Source organism: Rana temporaria, chromosome 5 (genome assembly GCF_905171775.1).
Source record: "Rana temporaria chromosome 5, aRanTem1.1, whole genome shotgun sequence".
In the NCBI taxonomy this organism is placed as follows: Eukaryota; Metazoa; Chordata; class Amphibia; order Anura; family Ranidae; genus Rana; species Rana temporaria.
This window is the reverse complement of record NC_053493.1, coordinates 233416293-233440438: the sequence shown is the minus strand read 5'-3', so window position 1 is coordinate 233440438 and position 24146 is coordinate 233416293. Positions and strand designations below refer to the sequence as shown.

Below are 24146 nucleotides of genomic sequence, written 5' to 3'. Positions count from 1 at the left end.
AAAAAGCTCTATTTGTGGGAAGAAAAGGATGCAAATTTTGTTTGGGAGCCACGTCGCACGACCGCGCAATTGTCTGTTAAAGCGACGCAGTGCCGAATTGTAAAAACGCCTCTGGGCATTTAGCAGCATATTGGTCCGGGGCTTAAGTGGTTAAAAAAAAAAAACATCCAGATCTCTTCCCATGCAAATCAGATTTTGGGCATCCCCTGCAACAAAAATGTCATTTTTGGTGAGATACTCCCAAAGGGAAAGCACATCTAAAGGGATGCAGACCCTGCCACTTTCCTCATTGGAGCCCTGCAAATGCAGCAGCTGATTGATAATTATAAAACCACTCCCACACACATTCACTATATCAATTTCAAAATGTCAAAAATGGTCCATATGGTTAAATTTTGGGTAGGAATCTGCAAAAATAAATAAATAAATAAGACAAATACAATGTCGCTAAATGTATCACTTTATTTTCTATACATTTCTAATCAGGCATTTGATTGTATTTAGTATCGGTATGATTCGGGTTCATATTCAACAATCACAAAACAAAGCGTAATATTACTTCCCTCACCACCTGTGTGAATGAACAAACTGAAATGCCTAATACAAAAGACGACTCGGATAGTCTAAATCCTGACACGTCTGCGATTATGACGGACAGCAAGGACATGAACCCGGGGATTTCAGAGATACATTTTCTCTTAGTTTACGACGACGTTACCATGTAAAGTGTACTTAATAGAGTTCCAGTTAATGATGTTCCCCAAAGACTTTGACTTTCCTTCACAGACCTCTTTGATGGCTCGGGGAGGTAAAACATAATTCCACAGATGGACATCCGACATTTCACCCACAAAACTTTGCTTGGCATTAAAACCGGATCCAAATTTGTCCTGATCTTGGCCCAGGATCACCCTTCCACCCGGAAGAACCCGATGACCTTTCCGGTAAATTTTACTTGCAGAGCTCTTGCCGTTAAACCAAAAGGTCGTCAAGCCCGATGAAGACTCCCAGGTGACGCAGATGTGTGTCCCAAAGGTGCTGAAGGCGCGCAAAGCGAATTTTGCCGCAAGTTCACTGCTGCCGAGATACAGGGAAAGCCGACCGCCTACTTCTCTCCAAACGTTTAACTCATCTCGGTCGTTGTGATAGGAGAATAAGGCGATCTCCCGACGGACGGACAACTCGGTGGAGACGCGGAGACAAAGGGTGAATTCAGTTACGTCTATTGGCACACTTGGGTGTAGGATTGCGTAATCCTGAACACCTTCTTCCAGAAACATCAGTGATTTTCCACTAAGACCTAAAAAAAAAAAAATACACAAATTTTAAGACAGCTCAACAAAATGTGGTGCCTATGGTGAACGTGGCATACAAAGGGTATTGGCATACTTCAATACCGGGCATTTTCACCCCCTTCCTGCTGCCCAGTCCAATTTTCAGCTTTCAGCACTGCCACACTTTAACTGCCAATTGCGCGGTCATGCGACGTGGCTCCCAAACAAAATTTACGTTCTTTTTTCCCCACAAATAGAGCTTTCCTTTGGTGGTATTTGATCCCCTCTGCGGCTTTTATTTTTTGTGCTATAAACAAAAAAAGGAGCGACAATTTTGAAAAAAAAAAATTACAATATTTGTAACTTTTTGCTATAATAAATATCCCAATTTTCCTTTAAAAACGTTTTTTCTCAGTTTAGGCCGATACGTATTCTTCTACATATTTTTGGTAAAAATGTATTTTTTACCAGTAATGCCGATTATCTGCAATTTTTGTCAGGACTGCGATATTGCAGCAAACAGTTCGGACACTTTTAACACCATTTTGGGACCATTCGCATTTATACAGCGAACAGTGCTATAAATATGCACTGGTTACTGTATAAATGTGACTGGCGGGGAAGGGGTTAACACTAAGGGGCGATCAAGGGGTTAAACGTGTTCCCTAGAGAGTGATTCTAACTGTGGGGGGAGGGGACTGACTGGGGGAGGTGACTGATCGGTGTCCCTATGTACAAGGACACACCATCGGTCTCCTCTCTCCCTGACAGGACGTGGATCACTGTGTTTACACCCCATCATTACACACAGAGAGATCCACAGCCCTGGCTCTGATCATGGGTACATCGTGGCTGCCAGGCACTAGGGTGACCACGTGTCCCGGATTGCTTGGGACGGTCCCACATTTTGCAGGTCTGTCCCGGGCACCTTCATTCCAGGACAATACAGTGTCCTGGAATAAAACTGACACCGCCACCCCCCCCAAGCCAAACTAATGACCCCAAAAAAGGCCGCCACATCACCGCTTTACTCACTGACAGTACTTGTCCTGGCCAGGAATGCCTGGGGAAGCCCAATCCCCGCCCCCTGCTTGTGATTGGAGAAATCATAAATCCCGCCTCTTGTGTCCAATCACTGTGCTGTGATTCGTTACAGCACAAGCTGATTTTTGTGGAAGGGGGTGTGTCCCTGAATGGTAGTTTGGAAATGTGGTCACCCTACCAGGCACGCACATTGGCACCCGCGGGACGCGGCGTGTCCCCTAGCGGCCGGGAAGCCTGAGGACGTCATGTGACGTCCACCCTGGATGGCAGAGTCACCTTGTGGATGCCATATCACAAGATGTGGGATGTGAAGTGGTTAAAGCAAAGTGTGATAAAAAATAAAAATGTAATTAAATAAATAATACATTTTTTTTTTTTAAATAACAAGATCAAGGTTTGCCAGGGTTAGTGTTAGGCTTAAGGTCATGGTCAAAGCTCACAGTCTGCATATTTTGGGCAGAATTAAAAAATTCAAAATGTTTTAATTGGTATCAGTGGCCCAGATTCAGAGAGCAATTGCGTCTGCGTAACCATAGTTACGCAGCGCAATTGCTTACTTGCGCCGGCGTTTCCAGTGCTCCTGATTCAGAAACCTCAATACGCCGACGGCTGCCTAAGATATGAATGGCATAAGGCTTCTTATGCCATCGTATCGTAGGCTGCATTCTTTTCGATGGCCGCTAGGGGGCGTTCCCGTAGTGGTCAGCGTATAGTATGCAAATTGCATACTAACGCCGATTCACAACGTTACGCGAGCCCTGCGTACGCAGTTTACGTCATTTTCGTCCGTTGGGTTTCGCGTAAGGCTGCTCCTGCTAATAGCAGGGGCAGCCAATGCTACGTATACCCGTCGTTCCCGCGTCGCAAAGTTTAAATTTTACGTCGTTTGCGTAAGTGAATCGTGAATGGTGCTGGACGCCATTTACGTTCACTTTGAAGCAAATGACGTCCTTGCGACATCATTTGCCGCAATGCACGTTGGGAAAGTTTCCCGACGGAGCATGCGCACTACGCATGGCGCGGGAACGCGCCTGATTTAAATGATTCCCGCCCCCTACGGGATCATTTACATTAGGCACCCTTACGCCGGGCATTTTTGAGGAGCGCCCACGCAAATTACGTGGCTACTGCTTCGTGAATGAAGCGTAGCACAGTTAATTTGTGGGGGCGCAGGGCAAAAACGGGACGCTGCGCCTCCGTAAGGAGTGCGCAGCGGCGGTACCTGAATCTGCCCCACTGTCAGTTAGTATCGTGTTTTATGTAGCATTAAAAAAAAAAAAAAAAAGAAGCAAAATGCACTCTATTGTTTCTGGGCTGTACTACGGGTACAAACAACAACTAACATACACATATTTGGTATCGCTGCGATGGTCATAAGCAGGAGAATTTATTTTGTTTTTTGGTAGTAAATTATGATAATAGCAGGAAAGATGCAGCTTTTTTTTTTTACAATGTCTTTACTATTTTGGGCCACTTTGATAATAAAAAAAAAAACAGAAGACATCCATAAATATTTACCACCAAAAGAAAACCCAATTTGTCCTGAAAAGAACGCGGTATAATCCACAAGTATTTGTGATGATCTGTACGGTTTTACTAGCATAAAATAATGTCAAAGTTACAAAGTTACAAAATTGTGCTTAGGCATTTAGATTTATTTTACTCTTAGGCGTGAAGGGGTTAATATTTGAAATAATTTCACATTTATTTTCACATGCAGGCAGGAGCGGTTCGTCCATAGAGGGCGCCGGAGCGCCGCCCCCTCTGGCTCTCGCACAGCCACTAAAATATATAAATTCTTGCATTGTATGAATCTATATATTTTCGCCGCTGCCGCCCACTATTCAGCTGGTTGGATGCTGAGCGACAGCCAGCTGAATAACGGCAGCTGGTTGGCTGTGTGGAAGTGCCTATCAGAGCCAGCGGCCCTGAGGCTGTAGTCGGCTTCCTGAATGCTTATCCTCGGGACGTACCGGCAGTGCGTCCGAGGATAAGACTGACAGGCGTCTCAGCCAATCAGGTAATCTGATTCTGGTAATCAGTAACCTGATTGGCTGAAGCGTCATCAAGGGCGGGACAAGGGACTGGGCGAGGGACATCGAGGGACGGTAGAAGCACGGCTGACCCAGAAAGGTAAGTGCCGGGGGGGGGGGGGGGGCATTTTACAGGTCACAGTGGCAGCATTTTACTGGGCACAGTGGCGACAATTGCGGGGCACAGTGGCTACAATTGCGGGGCACAGTGGCTACAATTGCGGGGCACAGTGGCGACAATTTGCAGGGGAAACAGTGGCTACATTTGATGAGCACAGTGGCGACAATTGCCGGGCACAGTGACGACAAGTGCGGGGCACAGTGGCTACAATTGCGGGGCACAGTGGCGACAATTGCGGGGCACAGTGGCTACAATTGCAGGCCACTGTGGCGACAATTGCGGGGCACAGTGGCGACAAGTGCGGGGCACAGTGGCCACAAATTGATGGGCACAGTGGCGACAATTGCGGGGCACAGTGGCTACAATTGCGGGGCACTGTGGCGACAATTGCGGGGCACAGTGGCGACAATTGCGGGGCACAGTGGCTACAATTGACGGGCACAGTGGCTACAATTGATGGGCACAGTGGTAACAATTGATGGGCACAGTGGTGACAATTGATGGGCACAGTGGTGACAATTGATGGGCACAGTGGTGACAATTGATGGCAAAGTGGTGACAATTGATGGCATGGCACAGTGGTGACAATTGATGAAAACGTGGCTGTGTTTGATGGCATGGCACAGTGACTGCGTTTGATGGCATGGCATAGTGGTGACAATTGATGGCACAGTGGCTGCGTTTGATGGCATGGCACAGTGGCTGCATTTGATGGGCACAGTGAGGCTGCAATTGTTTTTTTTATTTTTTTTTCGTTTGCGCCCCCCCAAAAATTTTGAGCACCAGCCGCCACTGCATGCAGGAAACAGGGTAGACACGCAATAGACTAAGATAAGTCCTGAATGTTGTGATTTACCTTCTCCCGTCACAACCTTCTCATTTATATCCGACGGCGGATTTACTGAAAGCGGAAAAAAAATAATAATAATTACAATGAGCATTTGTACAAAATGGTTAAAAATACTTCTACGAAAATCAACTTTTTCATCATAAAAATATTCTGAAGAGAAATCAAGTTTTTTTTTTTGTAATTAGTAATTTAGCAAACTCTTCACTTTTCAGGGAGCGCCCTAATATTGTACAATTGATGTTTTCTCTTCTTTTGCTAATCATGTGACCAGAGACAAAAGGCTACCCTGGTTACAATATAATTGCCCCGTACACATGAGCTTGGATGTTTTTTCCGACGGAATTCCGCTCAAGCTTGACTTGCATACACACGGTCACACAAAAGTTCTCTGAGCTTTCGACCGTCAAGAACGTCGGTGACGTACAACACTGCGACGAGCCGTGAACATGAAGTTCAATGCTTCCGAGCATGCGTCGAATTGTTTCCGAGCACGCGTCGGAATTTTGCCCATCGGAATTGTCACAGACGATCGGAATTTCCGATCAGAATTTTTTTCCCGTCGAAAAATTTGAGAACCAAAACACACAAACACACATTCTCCGAACCAATGCTAACCATAACACAACATTAGCAGAAGTTGCCCAGAGGGTGGCGCTAAAGAGCCAAAAAAACACGTCGTTTTGTGTATGTTGGCTGAAAAAGTTTTGCTGTCTGTATGCAGAACACGTTTATGGCCAACGCTCTTAGCACAAAATTCCACAGCTTCGTCCGATGGAAATCCAATTGTGTGTACGAGGCTTTAGGTTTTGTTAACACTGATCGAAGACGAAAGTCGTACGACTTCCGGTCCTGCCCTGCGACTTCATGTCTGACTTCCATGAAAAATTCAATGAATGGGATCCAACTATACCAGGCCCTTTGAGTCTGGTATGTATCTTGAGGGGAGAACCCCACTCCAAAATTAAAAAATAGTGGTGTGGATTTTCAGGGAAACCCCACGCCAAAATACAAACAAATAAAAATGACTTGTCCCACCCCCCCCCCCCCAATTCCATACCAGACCCTTATTCAAGCATGCAGCTCGGCAGCCGATCGGCTTCCGCTGTGTGTAATGACAGTGGAGGCCAGCCGCTGGCGGTGAGCGTCTGCGCCCCCTACCTGGAAGTGTCGAATCATGTATATAGGTACGTAAAGCCGGCGCACGGCTGCCGCCCTGTAGCAGTAAAACGGCTATAGGGTGGTCGGCAAGCGGTTAATACCATTATTTATTATATAGTGTGAGAACTCGCACCAAAGGTAGAGTTTTAAGGACTCAGCTACTCACTTTCTTCTAATTTTTCAACGATCTTCTTGCCCAATTTTATTAAAACAAGTTCTGAAAAACACCACAACATGAGTTTCCCTTGCAGGGGTGTTCAGCATTTGTCTTCCATCCAAGACAAACATGATTCAGCCCTTTTGGCTTGCACTTGCAGCACTGCCACTCTGGCCATACACTCCAGGCCCTGGAGTTTGCTTACCAACGTTTGGGCCAGTGGCGGTGCGTCCTTAAGGGTGCAGGAGTGCCGCCTCGCCTGTCGCTCTCCAATTACCATAGATGGATTCATGCATTGCATGAATCTATCTATGGTCGGTGCTGACACCCCCTATTCAGGGGTCTGGCCCCTTTTCGGTCACCGGGCACCTGAATTACAGTGGTGGGGGTGTTTTTTGGCAGCATAAAACAAAAGTTTTCCCCGTTGGAATCCAAGAAGACGGTTCCTCCAGGGGAAAATTAGACGCCTACTATCGGTGTTTTTTGGAAGCACCTGATTAGAGCCTTTTGCTCTAATAGGCGTCCAAAACAGTGAGAAGTGGGTGCAATGCTGTGCGTTCCTTCTCGCTCAGCTCATGGATGGCACGGTGGGAGCATTGGATGGCACAGTGGCAGCTTAGGATGGAACAGTGGCAGCATTGGGAGCATTGGATGGCACAGTGGCAGCATTGGGAGCTTTGGATGGCACAGTGGCAGCATTGGATGGCACCGTGTCAGCATTGGGTGGCAGTATTGGAAGGCACAGTGGCAGCTTAGGATGGAACAGTGGCAGAATTGGGAGCATTGGATGACACAGTGGCAGCATTGGGAGCATTGGATGGCACAGTGGCAGCATTGGGAGCTTTGGATGGCACAGTGTCAGCATTGGATGGCACCGTGTCAGCATTGGGTGGCAGTATTGGAAGGCACAGTGGCAGCTTAGGATGGAACAGTGGCAGCATTGGGAGCATTGGATGACACAGTGGCAGCATTGGGAGCATTGGATGACACAGTATCAGCATTGGATGGTACAGTGGCAGCATTGGGAGCATTGGATGGCACAGTGGCAGCATTGGGTGGCAGTATTGGAAGGCACAGTGGCAGCTTAGAATGGCACAGTGGCAGCATTGAGAGCATTTGATGGCACAGTGGCAGCATTTGATGGCACAGTGGCAGCGTTTGATGGGCACAGTGGCTGCAATTGATGGCACAGTGAGGCTACTATTGATGTTTTTTTTTTTTCAATTTGTTTGGGCCCCCCAAAAAATTTGAGCACCAGCTGCCACTGGTTTGGACCTACACTTAGCAGCCCATTGGGTGCTCTGGCTCCCACCTCTCTCCTAGGTTTTCGCTCTCCTGACTCATGGGCCAGACCTCCTGTCTGCCAGGGTGGAGCCCAGAACTATGGTCAGGTCACTACTAAAAGACCTGCACACACCTGTGCAATCAGAGTGCTGGCTGCTCACAAAACCATGATAGGAGAATCCATCACACCCATCACACCCAACCCGGGGGAAATCTCCAGGTTCCAAAACGGAGGTTTATCCGAAACACTGAGAAAACTAATAAGCCAGTTTTCTCTTTATTACACAAGCTCCCTGAAGCCCCTCAACCCACCTGGTTGAGAATTCTGGGTCATAACCTCTTCCTAGGCCCTGGAAGGAAGAATAATTCTGTACAGGTAAGAATGATAATACAAGGCAGTAGGTTCATGCTGTAAGAAGCTGTAAGAAGCTGTAGACCTCTTACCATTGGAGGGTACAGGCAGACCAAACACTTGGACTTCGCAGAGTGAAAGCTTCTCTTCCCGGTCCGGTATGATTACTGTCACATATTTCCCCTTCATTCCTTTACAGTTGAACATGGCGGTCTCCCCAGGGCGCAACGAATAGATGACTGCACACCTGTCCAAATTTAAAGAATCAAATTCTCAGTACTTTCAATTATTAAGACCGCTTTTTGGTTTACTATACTGTCATGCCTTCAGCAAGGTTTTCTTATGTTCATTGTTAATTCTTGTATATGCTAATGGTATGTATAATACATTGTAATATCGCCATCTAGTGGCTCTTTTACATCCTCAGTATTTGTAAGATTTATTACTGAAGGTAGATAGAGATTGTTGCTTAAAAGCCACCGTAGCTTCCCATAATTCTTGTGGACTATACCATGAGGTCTGAGAGACAGCCCCAGTAGCCATCTTCCTTCTTCATACATGCAATTCTAACGTCAGCCTAATGGAAACATCGCCGGTATGATTAAAATCCCTTTCCCTAGTTAGACTAGTGTGTTAGCATGGGCGTCCGCAGGTAGGGACAAGGGGGGGCAAGTGCCCCCCCCCCGGAATCAGGGATCGGATAGGGGGTTCCACACTCTGTCCTTATTCTAGCGCTGGTGGCCGGCCCTGCTCGCACCTGTACACAGTTTAGCAGGGCAGGTGACAGCTGTTGTGAGGAATGCAACAGCGAAGGCCTCAAGGGGTGGGCAGAATAACGTTGTGTGAGCGAGAGGCCCTGGAGACCGAGGCTTCGGGAAAGGAGAGCAGAAAGCCAAGACGCCAGGAACAGTGAGCACAGCATCCCGGGCACCTCCCAGATCCTGGAACCCCTGCACTCCTTAAACCTCCTCACCGCTTCCAGGCCTGGAGGACAGACTGACCGGGTGTGCAGAGAACAAGGACAGGCAGGTAATGCAAGCTGCCGGGGACCGCTCCATGTCACATCATAGATCTAATGGAAGGAACAGAGCACCCCCTGTCCTCGTCCAGAATAAAAAGGGGTCTTGCCAACTGCTGGTCATCATGGACATCCTACTGGCATACAAGATACCATACTGAGCATTGCACACATCACTGGGACATAGGGGCACTAAAGGAAGGGACTGCAGACAGGGCTAGGGGTCTCGCTCTGACCCCCCTCTCTCTCTCACCCCCCTCTGTCACGCCCCTATGTCTCTCTCTCTCATCCCCCCACATGTATGAAGTCTCTTGAGCCATGTATGCAGTTTCTGACAGTCTCTTGGGCCATGTATGCAGTCTTTTACAGTCTCCTGTGCCATGTATGCGGTCTCTGACCATCTCTTGTACCATGTACACAGTCTCTGACTGTCTCCTGTATTATGTCTGCAGTCTCTGACTGACCACATGATAATGTGATAATGACTTTATCAAAAAGGGTCAGGGCATGGGTGACCTTAAAATGATGCCCCCCCCCCCCCGAAAAAAAGTTCTGCGGACGCCCATGTGTGTTATGACTGTATATTTGTATATTGTGTATACTCATTGTATGTTATTTCATTTTTAGTTTGAAGCCTTGTACACACAGCCGGTTTTCTCGGCAAGAAAGCTGCTGGGAGAGTTTTTTTGCCGTGAAAACCCTGCATGTGTGTGTATGCTTTCTCGTTAAGAAAACTGACGGGAATCCCAACGAGAAAAATAGAGAACCTGCTCTCTATTTTATCGTCGGGATTCTCGGCAGAGTGTTTCCTGCCGAGAAAACCGTACGTCAGTATGCTTACCTGTCCCCAGGTAAACCTGCGCATGCTCAATGAGACTTTGAGGCATGCGCGGTAGCATACAAGGGTAGTGTAGGGTGTAGCAAGATTGCGGTGGCGGCATTGAATGTGACGAGCGCCAGCTCGTCGTAGTTGATGACGTCACTGAGTTCTTGCCATTTAAAAGAACGGCGGTTCTTTTGAATGGTCGTCTGTATGCACGGCAAGCTTGACAGAATCCCGACGTTTTTTTCCTGACGGGAATCCCGCCGTGTGTACAGGGCCTTACGCTAACTTCCCTGCAATAAAAGTTGAAAAAAGGACCTTGCACCGGCCTCAATGAGTTGTTAAGGGAAGAGAGTTAGCTGTCTGTCTAATTATACCTCAGCCATGTATAGTGAGGGCAGAACATATACACTATGGCCCGGATTCACAGAGAACGGGTGCACATTACGCTGCCGTAGCGCATCTCAATGTACGCTACTCCGACGCAGCGCAGAGAGGCAAGCATGGAATTCAGGAAGCCAGTGCTCCCAAAGCTGCTTCAGCGTGGCGTAGATTTTGAAGGCGCAGGCCGGTGTAGGTGGAAGTGGGCTTGCCCCATGCAAAGCCATGCAAATGAGGCGTGACCTAATGCAAATGATGGTTGGAGAGCCAGACAAGTACGTTGAACGAACTGCACATGCGTCGTGTCGTGGACGTATCCCCGTGCGCATGCTCATAACCACATTGGAACAACTACCTAAGATACGCCGAATCACTGCCTACGCCATGAACGTAATCTACGCCCATCCAGACATACGGCCAATGTAAACTACGTAAAATATGCCGGCTTGTGTTCCCTGATGCAGACCTGTGCATGTCTGCTGCTGGGTTACACCTCCTTCATGGGGCATAACTTTACAACTTACGCGCACCTCTCGTAGCCTGCGTCGGGCGGGCGCAGGTTCGTGAATCGCCATATTTTCCTCATTTGCATATTTGAATGGCTAATCAATGACTTTTTGGCGTATCTTAGTTTGTGGGTAGGGCACACAGATACGACAGCACATATTTGCTCTGGAGATACATCGGCGCAAGTGCTTTGTCCATACGGCTAAATATTTTTGGACCCCCAACCATCACATATACAGTACTGTATATGAGCTTGTTGGACATCCTATTCTAAAACTATGGGCAATACCATAGAGTTGGCTCCCCTTGTGGTTATTACAGCCCCCCCCCCTCCCCGTTCTGAGAAGGCATTCTAGAAGATGCTTCTGTGGACATTTATGTCCATACAGCGAAAGGAACATTTGTGAGGTTGGGTTCTGATGTTGGATGAGAAGATCTGCCTCACAATCGGCCTTTAACCACTTACCAACCAGGCCAAGTCTGACACTTCTCTCCTACATGTAAAAATATATTTTTTTTTTGCTAGAAAATTTACATAGAACCCCCAAACATTATATATGTTTATTCATACTTTGAAAAAAACAAAACAGTAAAGTTAGCCCACTTTTTTGTATAATGTGAAAGATGAAGTTACGCCGAGTAAATTGATACCTAACATGTCACCCTTCAAAATTGCAGACGCTCGTGGAATGGCGCCAAACTTCAGTACTTAAACATTTCCAAAAGCGACGCTTCCATTTTTGTTACTAGTTACATGTTTTGAGTTACAGAGGAGGAGGAGAATTATTACTCTCGCTCTAACGTTCCCGGCGACATCTCACATGTGTGGTTTGAACATCGTTTTCCTATGTAGGCGGGACTTACGAATGCGTTCGCTTCTGCGTGCGATCACACGGGGACAGGGGCACTTTAAAAAAACAAAACATTTTTATTGTTAATTTTACTTAAAAAAAATAAAAATGTGACACTTAAAAAAAAATGTATCACTTTTATTCCTATTACAAGGAATGTAAACATACCTTGTAATAGGAATATGGCATGACAGGTCCTCTTTACAGTGAGATCTGGGGGGGGGGGGTTGGGGTCATTAAGACCTCACATCTCACCTTTAGGCTTGAATAAGGAGGCGGGGGTGACGTCATAACAGTGCGCCCAGCCTCCGGCGATCATAGAAACATCCGGCGACCATCTGGTCCACCGGAAATCTCTATGATCAGCATCCGTGGCCGGCGGATCCGTTCTCCGACTCACCGATCACACAGATGAGTCGGTAGAAGCACCAGAGGGTGGCGGGAGGGGGGGAATCGCCGGCTGAAAATGCCGATATCTGAATGATGTAGCTGCACCCGTCATTCAGATATCCCACCACAAAGCCCAGGACGTCATCTGACGGCAAGTGGTTAAAATCATCCCAGAGGTTTTTGAGTTAGGTTGAGGTCGTGGCTCAGTGAAGGCCCAAAAGATGTTTTAACGTTTAGCAAAGCTAACAAATTAGCTTTTGTTAGTTAACATAGCGATTTGGAAAGCATTTTGATAATTTTTTTATTTCCTACCAACCTGGGATTGTTTACCCATTCCCTGGAGTCTCCTATCCTGATCTCGGCCTCGTTGATCCGCTCCCAACAACAATCCTCCCGGTTGGTTACAGCCACAGAGAAGACCGCATGGACCTCCTTCAGATCTACTGTCCACCAAGGACGTAATTCCCATGAAGTTTGACTGCACTGAATCCTGGAATAGTCACTAGAAAGAGACCCATCAATGGAGTTCTGGGAATCCCCAAAATTGTTGTAGAGGCTGGACTGGGATGACGCTCCTTTTAAGGCCACATTAGGTGCTGAGAAAGGTACAAACAATTATTATAGTTATAAATGTTCCTGGAGGAACCTTAACCCTCTTTGGGTCTTAAGTTGATACTCTCTTCTAGAATAAAGAAAAGTGACCTGTTCTGCTGAAGGGTGGCACTAGAAGCTTCTGCCCTTTCCATGTGGTCCATATGGTATACAGAAGATATCAATTAGCACTTGTTACAGTACCTTTATTGTATTTCAAATAATTAAAATTTAAGCCTAATGTGGCCAACAGTGGAGATAAGGTTTGGTTTGGAATAAATAGGCAACGATATTGCTCAACATAACGCAGAGTAATGCCCCGTACACGCGATTGGAATTTCCGATCGTGTGCAGCCCCATCTGAGTTTTTTCATCGGAAATTCTGATGAATTTCATCGGAGTTTAGATATAGAACATCTTCTAATTTTTTCCGATGGAATTCCCAGGTGCTTTTGGCCGGGGCAAAAGCCTGATCGCGTGTACGTGGCATAAGAGATATTATGACCACAGAAGGTGACTAAAGCCTCAGTTCCTCCTAGAATTCAGAAAGTCTTAAGACTCCAGAAGTCTGAAACCAGCTGTTAATGTACTTTAAATCAAAGGTCTCTAAACTTTTTAAACAAAGGGCCAGTTTACTTTCCTTCAGGCTTTGGGAGGGTCAGTGACCCACCATGTCAAGTGGGAGCAGAAAATGGCTCAGTCTTGGTGGTCAGTGGGAGTAAACAATTACGTAGCACCTGTGGTCAGTAGACGGAGGAATAGTGCCCCTTCATTGGTATTAGTGGGAGGAATAGTGCCCCATCATTTGTGTCAGTGGGAGGAATAGTTTCCTATCATTGGTTTTAGGGGGGAGAGATAGTGCACCATGATTGGTGTCAGTGGGAGGAATAGTGCCCCATCATTGGTGTCAGTGGGAGGAATAGTGCACCATGATTGGTACTGGTGGGAGGAATAGTGTCCCATTAATGGTGTCAGTGGGAAGAATAGTGCCCCATTGTTGACATCAGTGGATGGAATAGTGCCCCATCGTTGGTGTCAGTTGGAGAAATAGTGTCCCATCATTGGTATCAGTGGGAGAAATAAAGTCCCATCATCGGTATCAGTGGGAGGAAAAGTGCCCAATTATTGATGTCAGTAAAAGGGATAGTGCCCCATCATTGGTGTCAGTGGGAGGAATAGTGTCCCATCATCGGTATCAGTGGGAGGAATAGTGCCCCATCATTGGAGTCGGTGGGAGGAATAGTGTCCCATCATAGGTGTCAGTGGGAGGAATAGTGCCCCATCATTGGTGTCAGTGGGAGGAATAGTGCCCCATCATTGGAGTCGGTGGGAGGAATAGTGTCCCATCAATGGTGTCAGTGGGAGGAATAGTTTCCCATGATTGGTGTCAGTGGGAGGAATAGTGTCCCATCATTGGTGTCATTGGGAGGAATAGTTTCCCATCATTGGTGTCAGTGGGAGGAATAGTTTCCCATGATTGGTGTCAGTGGGAGGAATAGTTTCCCATGATTGGTGTCAGTGGGAGGAATAGTGTCCCATCATTGGTGTCAGTGGGAGGAATAGTGTCCCATCATTGGTATCAGTGGGAGGAATAGTGTCCCATCATTGGTGTCAGTGGGAGGAATAGTTTCCCATTATTGGTGTCAGTGGGAGGAATAGTGCACCATGATTGGTATTGGTGGGAGGATTAGTGTCCCATTAATGGTGTCAGTGGGAAGAATAGTGCCCCGTTGTTGACATCAGTGGATGAAATAGTGCTCCATCGTTGGTGTCAGTTGGAGAAAAAGTGTCCCATCATTGGTATCAGTGGGAGGAATAAAGTCCAATCATTGGTGTCAGTTGGAGGAAAAGTGCCCAATTATTGTCAGTAAAAGGGATAGTGCCCCATCATTGGAGTCGGTGGGAGGAATAGGGCCCCACTTTGTTGTCAATAAGAGGAATTTTTCCCCACTGTTGGTGTCGGTGTAAAGAATGGCGCCTTATCATTGGTGTCAGTGGGAGGAGATAATGCTTTGAATGAATGAGAGGAATAGAGCCCCAGAGGCCACATAAAGACAAGCAGAGGGATTTATTCTGCCCTTGGGCCATAGTTTGGAGACCACCGATGTAAAAGAATGTTACCTCCATTGGGAACTTCTGGTAGGTTTGCATCCATACTGATTAGTTTTCCTGGAAAACAAAAGTGACGGGAAGTAAGTTTCATATATAATGTATTTCTAGTCGTCACTGCAATAAAAGTAGAACACTTTCATTTGTGTTTGGTAAAAGCTACAGGCCGTGAGAACTGAAATACAAATTGTTTCAGTGTAATATACTGTATATATAGTATTGTTTTTCTATTACATGCCAATTTCTATTTTTCTCTACATTGGTGTTTCAATTTTGTGAAAGGTGTATCTATGTAATAATTGGAAAAAATAAAAAAGAAGGGGGCGTGTCCCCCGAAACACGTCCGCATGTATATTAACATTCCTTGGAACCAAAAGAATTTCAGTTCCTTGGTTTATGTACAACGTTGTTACTACTTTTACCTTTTGTGAGTATGTACTATTTTTATCCTTCTGTGTTCTTGCATCCAGACACAGAAAGCAATCCTTTAGCTTGTTTTTATTGAGGTGATAATGACTTGGATGGGGTTGGGGATTATGGGAACCCCAACTTGAAAAAACCGACAAACGAAACCACGGACAACTTCCTCCCTATTTACAGCTTCCACTTCTTCCTCCTGCACAAATCTGATGCTTTGCACAGCTCCTCTGGGTTCACTTCTTTGGAACTACCAGTCTCTTTGGTTAGTTCAGCAACAGCCCCTTACAGGAAGGAACTCTCAGTCCCTTGGTAAAGTAGCACATGTGGAGTGAATGTGGCCTGGATTCAAGAAGCAATTGCGCCTGTGTAACCATAGTTACGCAGCGCAATTGCTTACTTGCCCCGGCGTAACGAATGCTCCTGATTCAGGAACCTCGTTACGCCGAGTGCAGCCTAAGATATGCGCGGCATAAGGCTCTTATGCCCGCATATCTTAGGCTGCATTCTTGCGATGGCCGCTAGGTGGCGTTCCCGTTGTGCTCAGCGTATAGTATGCAAATTGCATACTAACGCCGATTCACAACGTTACGCGAGCCCTGCGTACGCAGTTTACGTCGTTTCCGTACGGCGTTTTTCGCGGAAGGCTGCCCCTGCTATTAGCAGGGGCAGCCAATGTTACGTATACCCGTCGTTCCCGCGTCGCGAAATTTCAAATTTACGTAGTTTGCGTAAGTGATTCGTGAATGGCCCTGGACGCCATTCACGTTCACTTTGAAGCAAATGACGTCCTTGCGACGTCATTTGCCGCAATGCACGTCGGGAAAGTTTCCCGACGGAGCATGCGCTCTACGATTGGCGCGGGAACGCGCCTAATTTAAATGATTCCCGCCCCCTACGGGATCATTTAAATTGCGCGTGCTTACACCGGGCATTTTGTCGGCGCGCCCACGCAATTTACGGAGCTACTGCTCCGTGAATCAAGGGCAGCGCAGTAAATTTGCGGGGGCGCAGGGCAAAAACGTTGCCCTGCGCCTCCGTAAAAAAAAAGCAAATCTACCTGAATCCAGCCCACTGACTCCAGCTCTACTTCCTGCAGAAATGAGTGAGTAACTTATATAGCGCTACAAATGCGAACATAGGCCCAGATTCACAGAGAGCGGGCGCACATTATGCCGAATGCAGGCACTGCATTCAGCAAGCTATTGCTCTCAACGCTGCGTTGGTGTGGCGTAGGTTTCGAAGGCGCAGGCCGGCGTAGGTGGATGTGGGCGTGACCCATGCAAATGAAGAGTGACCCCATGCAAATGATGGGCTGAGCGCCAGACAGATACGTATAACGAACTGCGCATGCGCCGCGCCGTGAACGCATCCCCCTGCGCCTGCTCACAACCACGTCGGAACAACTGCCTAAACTACGCGGGATCACTGTGTACGGCGTGAACGTAACCTACGCCCAGCCAGACACACTTGCAACGTAAAATACGCCGGCTTGTGTTCCCTGGTGCAGACCTTTGCATGTCTGCTGCTGGGTTGCACCTCCTTTATGGGGAATAACTTTATGCCGGACATGCAGCCTGCGTCGGGCGCACGCAGGTTCGTGAATCGCCGTATTTCCCTCATTTGCATGTTTGAATAGCTAATCAATGGGAGCGGCACCATGCACCCAGCCTAAATGTGCACCCACCTTACGCCGGCGTAAGCAAGCTACGTCGGCAGGGTATAGCCTGGTTTTAGGCGCATCTTAGTTTGTGGGTCTGGCGCACATTTGCACTTACGTCGGCGTAACTTGTTTTACGTCGGAGTAAGTGCTTTGTGAATCTGGGCTTTAATCGCCTCAAGGCGCTTTTGCATCCAGTTGTAATCGGCGCTTTCGTCACCGTATTGCGTTCCAGCGTGGAACGCGGAAGTGCCGAGCACAATCAACGCTCTATTCGCCACACATGCTTTGCTGCTATAAACAGAACAGTGTTGTTACTACACGCTGTTCTATTATTGTCGGCTGTAGCCGCACCACGCTACCAACAAACTACTGCCATTATAATCCCCTCAACTGAACACCATCGCAGCCCGGATCCACGCCACCATTAAGCTACAGCTTGCTCTTACCAAGCATCTTCTACCTGGATCCACGCTGCCAGCCTTACTGCAGTTACTCTGGGGACACCCTAAGATATGCACCACAAGGAGACTCTCCATTACAGAATCCCATTTGCTGCTACAGTACTCTGCTATTGCTGAAGAACTCTCATCCTCTGCAAACGGATAAGTACCATTACCACGTTACATTTATTGCTTTAGAATTACCCTGTTCACATATCGCCTTTACTAAGTACAGTATTGGAACGTGATTCAAGTTTATACTACCGCTGTGCTTGTGATTAGTTTATGGTTTCATATAACAGTTGTGGCATATCTTAAGCACTTAAGCCCCGGACCATTTTGCAGCTAAATGCCCAGGCCAGGTTTTGCGATTCGGCACTGCGTCGCTTTAACAGACAATTGCGCGGTCGTGCGACGTGGCTCCCAAGCAAAAGTGGCGTCCTTTTTTCCCCCACAAATAGAGCTTTCTTTCGGTGGTATTTGATCACCTCTGCGGTTTTTATTTTTTGCGCTATAAACAAAAATAGAGCGACAATTTTGAAAAAAATTCAATATTTTTTACTTTTTGCTACAATAAATATCCCCAAAAATATAAATAAAAAAACATTTTTTTCCTCAGTTTAGGCCGATACGTATTCTTCTACCTATTTTTGGTAAAAAAAATCGCAAAAAGCGTTTATCGATTGGTTTGCGCAAAATGTATAGCGTTTACAAAATAGGGGATAGTTTTATTGCATTTTTATTAATTTTTTTTTTTTTTACTACTATTGGCGGCGATCAGCGATTTTTTTCGTGACTGCGACATTATGGCGGACACTTCGGACAATTTTGACATATTTTTGGGACCATTGTCATTTTCACAGCAAAAAATGCATTTAAATTGCATTGTTTATTGTGAAAATGACAGTTGCAGTTTGGGAGTTAACCACAGGGGGCGCTGTAGGAGTTAGGGTTCACCTAGTGTGTGTTTACAACTGTAGGGGGGTGTGGCTGTAGGACTGACGTCATCGATCGAGTCTCCCTTGTAAAGGGATCACTCGATTGATGCAGCCGCCACAGTGAAGCACGGGGAAGCCGTGTTTACATACGGCTCTCCCCGTTCTTCAGCTCTGGGGAGCGATCGCGACGGGGCGGCTATAAACGAATAGCCGCGCCGTCGTCCCGGATCGCTCCCCGAGGTAAGCCGCCCGCCACACGCAGCGGAGGGGGTCCCGTTTGGACCCCCGACCCGCTAGAAGGCAGGGACGTATATATACGCCCATATGCCTGTACGTGCCATTCTGTGGACGTAAATAGGCGTGCGGCGGGCGTTAAGTGGTTAAAGGGACATAGACTCATAAACCATTTATTCCACTCTTGCCTCTCTCAAGTATATGCTATCTGCATACAGTATTATCGTATGCTACGTGCTTGACATTTGTTATTTATAGTATACGCCATCCTGGCCTGAGATACGGAACATGTTCGATATACCTTTTTTTTTTTTTAATTCACTTTATTTTATCTTTTCTCATTTAATACATACACATGCCTATTCGGCATCCATAGCAATTTAATTAAAATACATTATTATCATCCAACGTTTTTACCTTCCCATGATATTACAATGTCTCTCTCTTTTTTAACCCCCCCCCCCCGGTCCTCTACACACTACATAAGAAATCTCTCCATCACCAATTTTGGTGGTGCGACACTCGCATCTCCCAACCAGAAATGCCAAATCTCCTCAAATTTAACCCTCTGCCTTCCTACGTTTATAGGCCAGATGTTCTCTACCCAATATGGAGTTAACATACGTAACCCATTGCTTCCCTGTGGGGACCGCCAGTGCCATCCAGTAACGTGCAATGAGCTTTCTTGCCAGGTACAACAATCTAGTTACCATATAGTACTTTCCCCTTGAATGCTCTCCTGGGTCAATAGCCCCTAGCAAGTACACATGGGGGTCCAGTGGAACTGGTACCTATGCTACTCTAGTAATACACTGGGAGACTTCCTCCCAGTACCTGTGAAGCTTTGGGCATCTCCATATTAAATTAATGAAGTCCCCTTGTTCTACTTTGCACATTGGACACATAGGGGTATCCCTTCTTCCCCATCTATGTAGTTGTGGCGCTGGTCTATAAGCCCTGTGTAGAATAAAGAGTTGCAACAATTTATGGGACGCCGAGACGGACACCACAGGAACAGATTCAAGCGATCTTTCCCACTGGTTTCCGTCTATCTCCCCAATGTCTTCTACCCATTTCCTGCGGCTTCTAAAGGAGGCATGGTTCTGTATTGTTACAAGCAGTCCCTCATATATTTTTGTTATCAGCCCTCTCTGAGCATCTGCATGCAGAACCGCCGTCATCAAAGGTGATAGTATACACCATCCTGGCCTGAGATAGGGAACATGTTCGATATACCCTTTTAAAGCTAAAGGTTGTTGGTATGTAGAAATACCTCCTCCCTTAGTAGCTCAATGCATTGCTATATGTGAGAGATATGATGTAGTGAACCCACAAACTCTTTTTCTCTGATTAGAGTGACGCCTGGGGTCCAGTACTAAAAATCACATTAAATAGAGAAGTGCATTGAAATCCTTGCCTAAACATAGACGCGGTTCACTCTCGTTCACTGTAGTTGTGACAGATGCATTGCTATATGTGAGAGATATGATGTAGAGAACCCCCAAACTCTTTTTCTCTGATTAGAGCAGTGGTTCTCAACCTGGGGGTCAAATGATGATTTGCCAGGGGTCCCCAAATCCTGGGCTGTTCCTGAAGCCCACGCTGCTCTTCCAGCCTTTTCGCAGCAGGGCTGTCCCTGGAGCCTGTGGCTGCCCACTCAGCCTCTTCGCAGGCGCCCATTCAGTTCACAGCATGGCTGGGGGGCAGAGACTAAAGGTCAGCTGACTTGTGAGGAATGTGAAGTGGGAGGGGCTGGAGGAGACCCTATCTCCTGATTTCGGCATAGGTCACTGCTACGAGACACCACAAAGTAGGAGACACAGTGAAACCGGCGACACAGTGAGTAACACTACCTGTGATTATAGTTGCCATTAAAAGTCCCCACTACAGTCCTCAGATCAGCAGATGACCTTGATGAAGAGCACCTAAGTTGGCTGATCAGAACTTCCCCCGGCGATGTCACTCATCCCGACTCCCCGCCAGCACTGCCACTCATCCCGACTCCCCGCCAGCACTGCCACTCATCCCGACTCCCCGCCAGCTCTGCCACTCATCCCGACTCCCCGCCAGCACTGCCACTCATCCCGACTCCCCGCCAGCTCTGCCACTCATCTCGACTCCCCGCCAGCACTGCCACTCATCCCGACTCCCCGCCAGCACTGCCACTCATCCCGACTCCCCGCCAGCACTGCCCCTCATCCCGACTCCCTGCCAGCACTGCCACTCATCCCGACTCCCCGCCAGCACTGCCACTCATCCTGACTCCCCGCCAGCACTGCCACTCATCCCATTCTCCCCACCAAGGAGTAAGAGAAGGAATAAAAATAGAGAATACATGGAAGGGAAAGGATAAGAGGGGGAGGCACAAAGAAAAGGGGGGAGAAAGAATAAGAGAAAGAACAAGAAAAACGGCTAGAGAGAGGGATGAAAAAAAAAAGAATTAGCAGAGAGAGAAAAAAGGGAAAGAAAGGAGAACAAAGAGAAAGAGTGGTACATCCTAAAATGTACGATAAGGGGTTTTAATACTGTACGAGTAAAAGGGACTCTGGGAGCGCTAAATGTCCGTGAGTTAGGGGCGCAAATTACTTGTCTTGCCTTGGGTGCTGACAACCTACGAAAATAATTTTACTGTTAGGGGTCCCCACAACTCAACACGTTTTGTCCATGTGGGGCCCAGATGACCTCTACGATTGAGCCCAACATGGGCGAAATGCATTGAGAGAGGTTCATCTATGGGGAAGGACCTAGCTGAGGTCATTTATCATTTGTTTTGCATTTACAAATGTGTTACAAAATAACAAATCGTACCGTTAGATGTTTCAGGCAGTCCAAAGACCTGAACTTCACAGAGGATGAGATGTTCGGTCCGCCCCGGGATCGTCACCGTCACATAACGGCCAACCATTCCTTTACAGGAGAAGAAGACGGACTCTCCGGATTCCATGGAAGTAATCACCCCACACCTGATAAAGACCAGGGCAAAAAAATAAAGTAAGACTCAGTTTATAAACAAGTTATCTCCAAATATCTCCAACGAGCCTTTAATGTCACCAGGGTCGCCATCAGGGGGGTATAGGCATTACACCTGTAAGGGGCCCGGGTGGCCCCCCTCCCGTTTTTTTATTTTATTATTTTGTTTTTAAAAAAAATTACACATTTTTTTTTCATTACACCTTACAGGCCTGGCCGCCCCCCCTCCCATTTTTTTTTTGCATTTTTTACATTACACCAGTAAGGGGCCCGGTGGCCCCCCAAGCCCGCCTTAAGCTGTGTAAGGGGCCCCAAAATGTGTGATGGCTGCCCTAAATGTCATTAAAATAGAAACACAGATACGTGACTAAGTGGTCCATCCAGTCTTTTTACCTTTTTTTTCTTTTTTGAATTTCTTTGTAGTATACAGTGCCTTGAAAAAGTATTCATACCCCTTGACATTTTCCACATCTTGTCATGTTACAACTAAAAACGTAAATGTATTTTCTTGGGATTTTATGTGAGAGACCAACGCAAAGTGGCACATAATTGTGAAGTGGAAGGAAAATTATCATTGGTTTTCATTTTTTTACAAATAAATCTGTGAAAAGTGTGGGGGGGGGGGCATTTGTATGGCGCCCCCTTTACTCTGATAACTAAAATCTAAGGGAACCAATCGCCTTCAGAAGTCACCTAATTAGTAAATAGAGTCCACCTGTGTGTCATTTAATCTCAGTATAAATACAGCTGTTCTGTGAAGCCCTCAGAGGTTTGTTAGATAACCTTAGTGAACAAACAGCATCATGAAGGCCGAGGAACACACCAGACAGGTCAGGGATACAGTTGTGGAGAAGTATAAAGCAGGGTTAGGTTATAAAAAAATCTCCCAAGCTTTGAAGATCTCACGGAGCTTCTGTTCAATCCATCATCGGAAAATGGAAAGAGTATGGCACAACTGCAAACCTACCAAGGCGTGGCCGTCCACCTAAACTGACCGGGCCGGGCAAGGAGAGCATTCATCAGAGAAGCAGCCAAGAGGCCCATGGTAACTCTGGAGGAGCTGCACAGGAGCTGCACAGCTCAGGGGGGAGAATCTGTCCACAGGACAACTATTAGTTATGCTCTCCACGTGACTGGAAGAACATGCAGAGAGAGCATGAGGAATAGACGTGCGGGAATGAGCTGCTGGACTCGGAGCAAGGTGAGACAGGAGTTATCTAAAAAAAAGGCCTCATTATTAGTGTCATTAGGAAACATTTCCCCCACCTCATTGTGCCTCATTATAGGTGTCATTTGGATTCCTTGTGCCCCATCCTTGCTGTTATTTGGCCTCGTCATTAGTGTCATTGGGAAACATTTTACCCCCCTCATTGGTGTCATTGTGCCTTGGTGTCATTGGGAAACATTGTGTCTCATTATTGGTGTCATTGCATGTGTCAGGTAGGTGAGTGTATGTGTGAGGTAGGTGAGTGTATGGGTCAGGTAGGTGAGTGCATGTGTCAGGTAGGTGAGTGTAATGGTCAGGTAGGTGAGTGCATGTGTCAGGTAGGTCAGCGGGGAAGTTGCTACAACGTAACGCGTATGGGGGAAGGAGCCTGAAGTCGCTTGCTGCCATCTCTGAGAAGACACATGTTGTGTGTATTTCCTTTCTGCCGTTTTGCCTTTCGGGCTAATGTGAGTAGCCTGTTAATGCCTTTTTAATAAACCTTAAGCCGTTTTTAAAGCAGAGAGCACTTAGATCTGTTTTTTCTCTTATCCTCGATCTCAATGCTGCCGAGCCTAAAAAGTTTGCTATCCACATATTGCACCAACCTGTCTATCGATTTCTGCTGGTATGACTGCCTGGTAAAACAGGGGTCCATACCTTAAGGTGAGAGTAGCCATTCTTAACGGTGGAGGGATCACTTATTTAAAGTTAAAGTCACCGGTGAAGATTTGGAGTGGTTGTCACCCTATTCCTTTGGAATTTTTCACTTTTTGGACTGGTTTTTGTATTATTTATGCACCATTCATGATTAATTTGTTATTGGTATAACAACTGTGTTTTGCACTTTAGTTTAATTGTATTTATATTGCACTGCACTATTTCCTATACAGGTTTAATTCTGTGTTGGCACTTTGAAAGAAATAAGTTGGTTTTGCGTCACGGTTTGGGCACTCGGGCTCAAAAGGGTTCCCCATCACTGGTCTATCACATAAAATCCCAATAAAATACATTTACGTTTTTGGTTTTAACATGACAAAATGTGGAAAATTTCAAGGGGTATGAATACTTTTTCAAGGCACTGTAGAACCGCCTTTCTGAATCTTTAACATGAAAGAACCTTTGAAATACATTTCTAGTTCCAGGAAACTTCTTCTAATAAATAATATGGGCTAGATTCAGCAATGAATTACGCCGGCGTAGCTATAGATACGCCGCGTAAATTCAAAGCTGCGCCGGCGTATCTTTTTTCTGTATTCAGAAAGCAAGATACGCCGACATTAGTCTAAGATCCGACTGGCGTAAGTCTCTTACACCGTCGTATCTTAGGGTGCATA

The 24146-nt window shown here is 46.6% G+C and overlaps 1 protein-coding gene across 1 annotated transcript in view; it reads right to left on the bottom strand.

Annotated features, from left to right (window-relative positions):
• Positions 1 to 487: 487 nt before the first annotated feature.
• LOC120941211 (pentraxin fusion protein-like) overlaps positions 488 to 24146 on the bottom strand; it is a 55579-nt gene continuing 31920 nt past the window's right edge. Inside the window, exons 6-11 of the mRNA XM_040354514.1 lie at positions 21444 to 21598; positions 14956 to 15003; positions 12560 to 12839; positions 8366 to 8520; positions 5329 to 5373; positions 488 to 1300 (exon numbers count right to left, since the gene is read on the bottom strand). Coding sequence (XP_040210448.1) covers positions 699 to 1300; positions 5329 to 5373; positions 8366 to 8520; positions 12560 to 12839; positions 14956 to 15003; positions 21444 to 21598 — 1285 coding nt within the window. The 3' untranslated portion in view covers positions 488 to 698. The remainder of the gene's footprint in view (positions 1301 to 5328; positions 5374 to 8365; positions 8521 to 12559; positions 12840 to 14955; positions 15004 to 21443; positions 21599 to 24146) is intronic.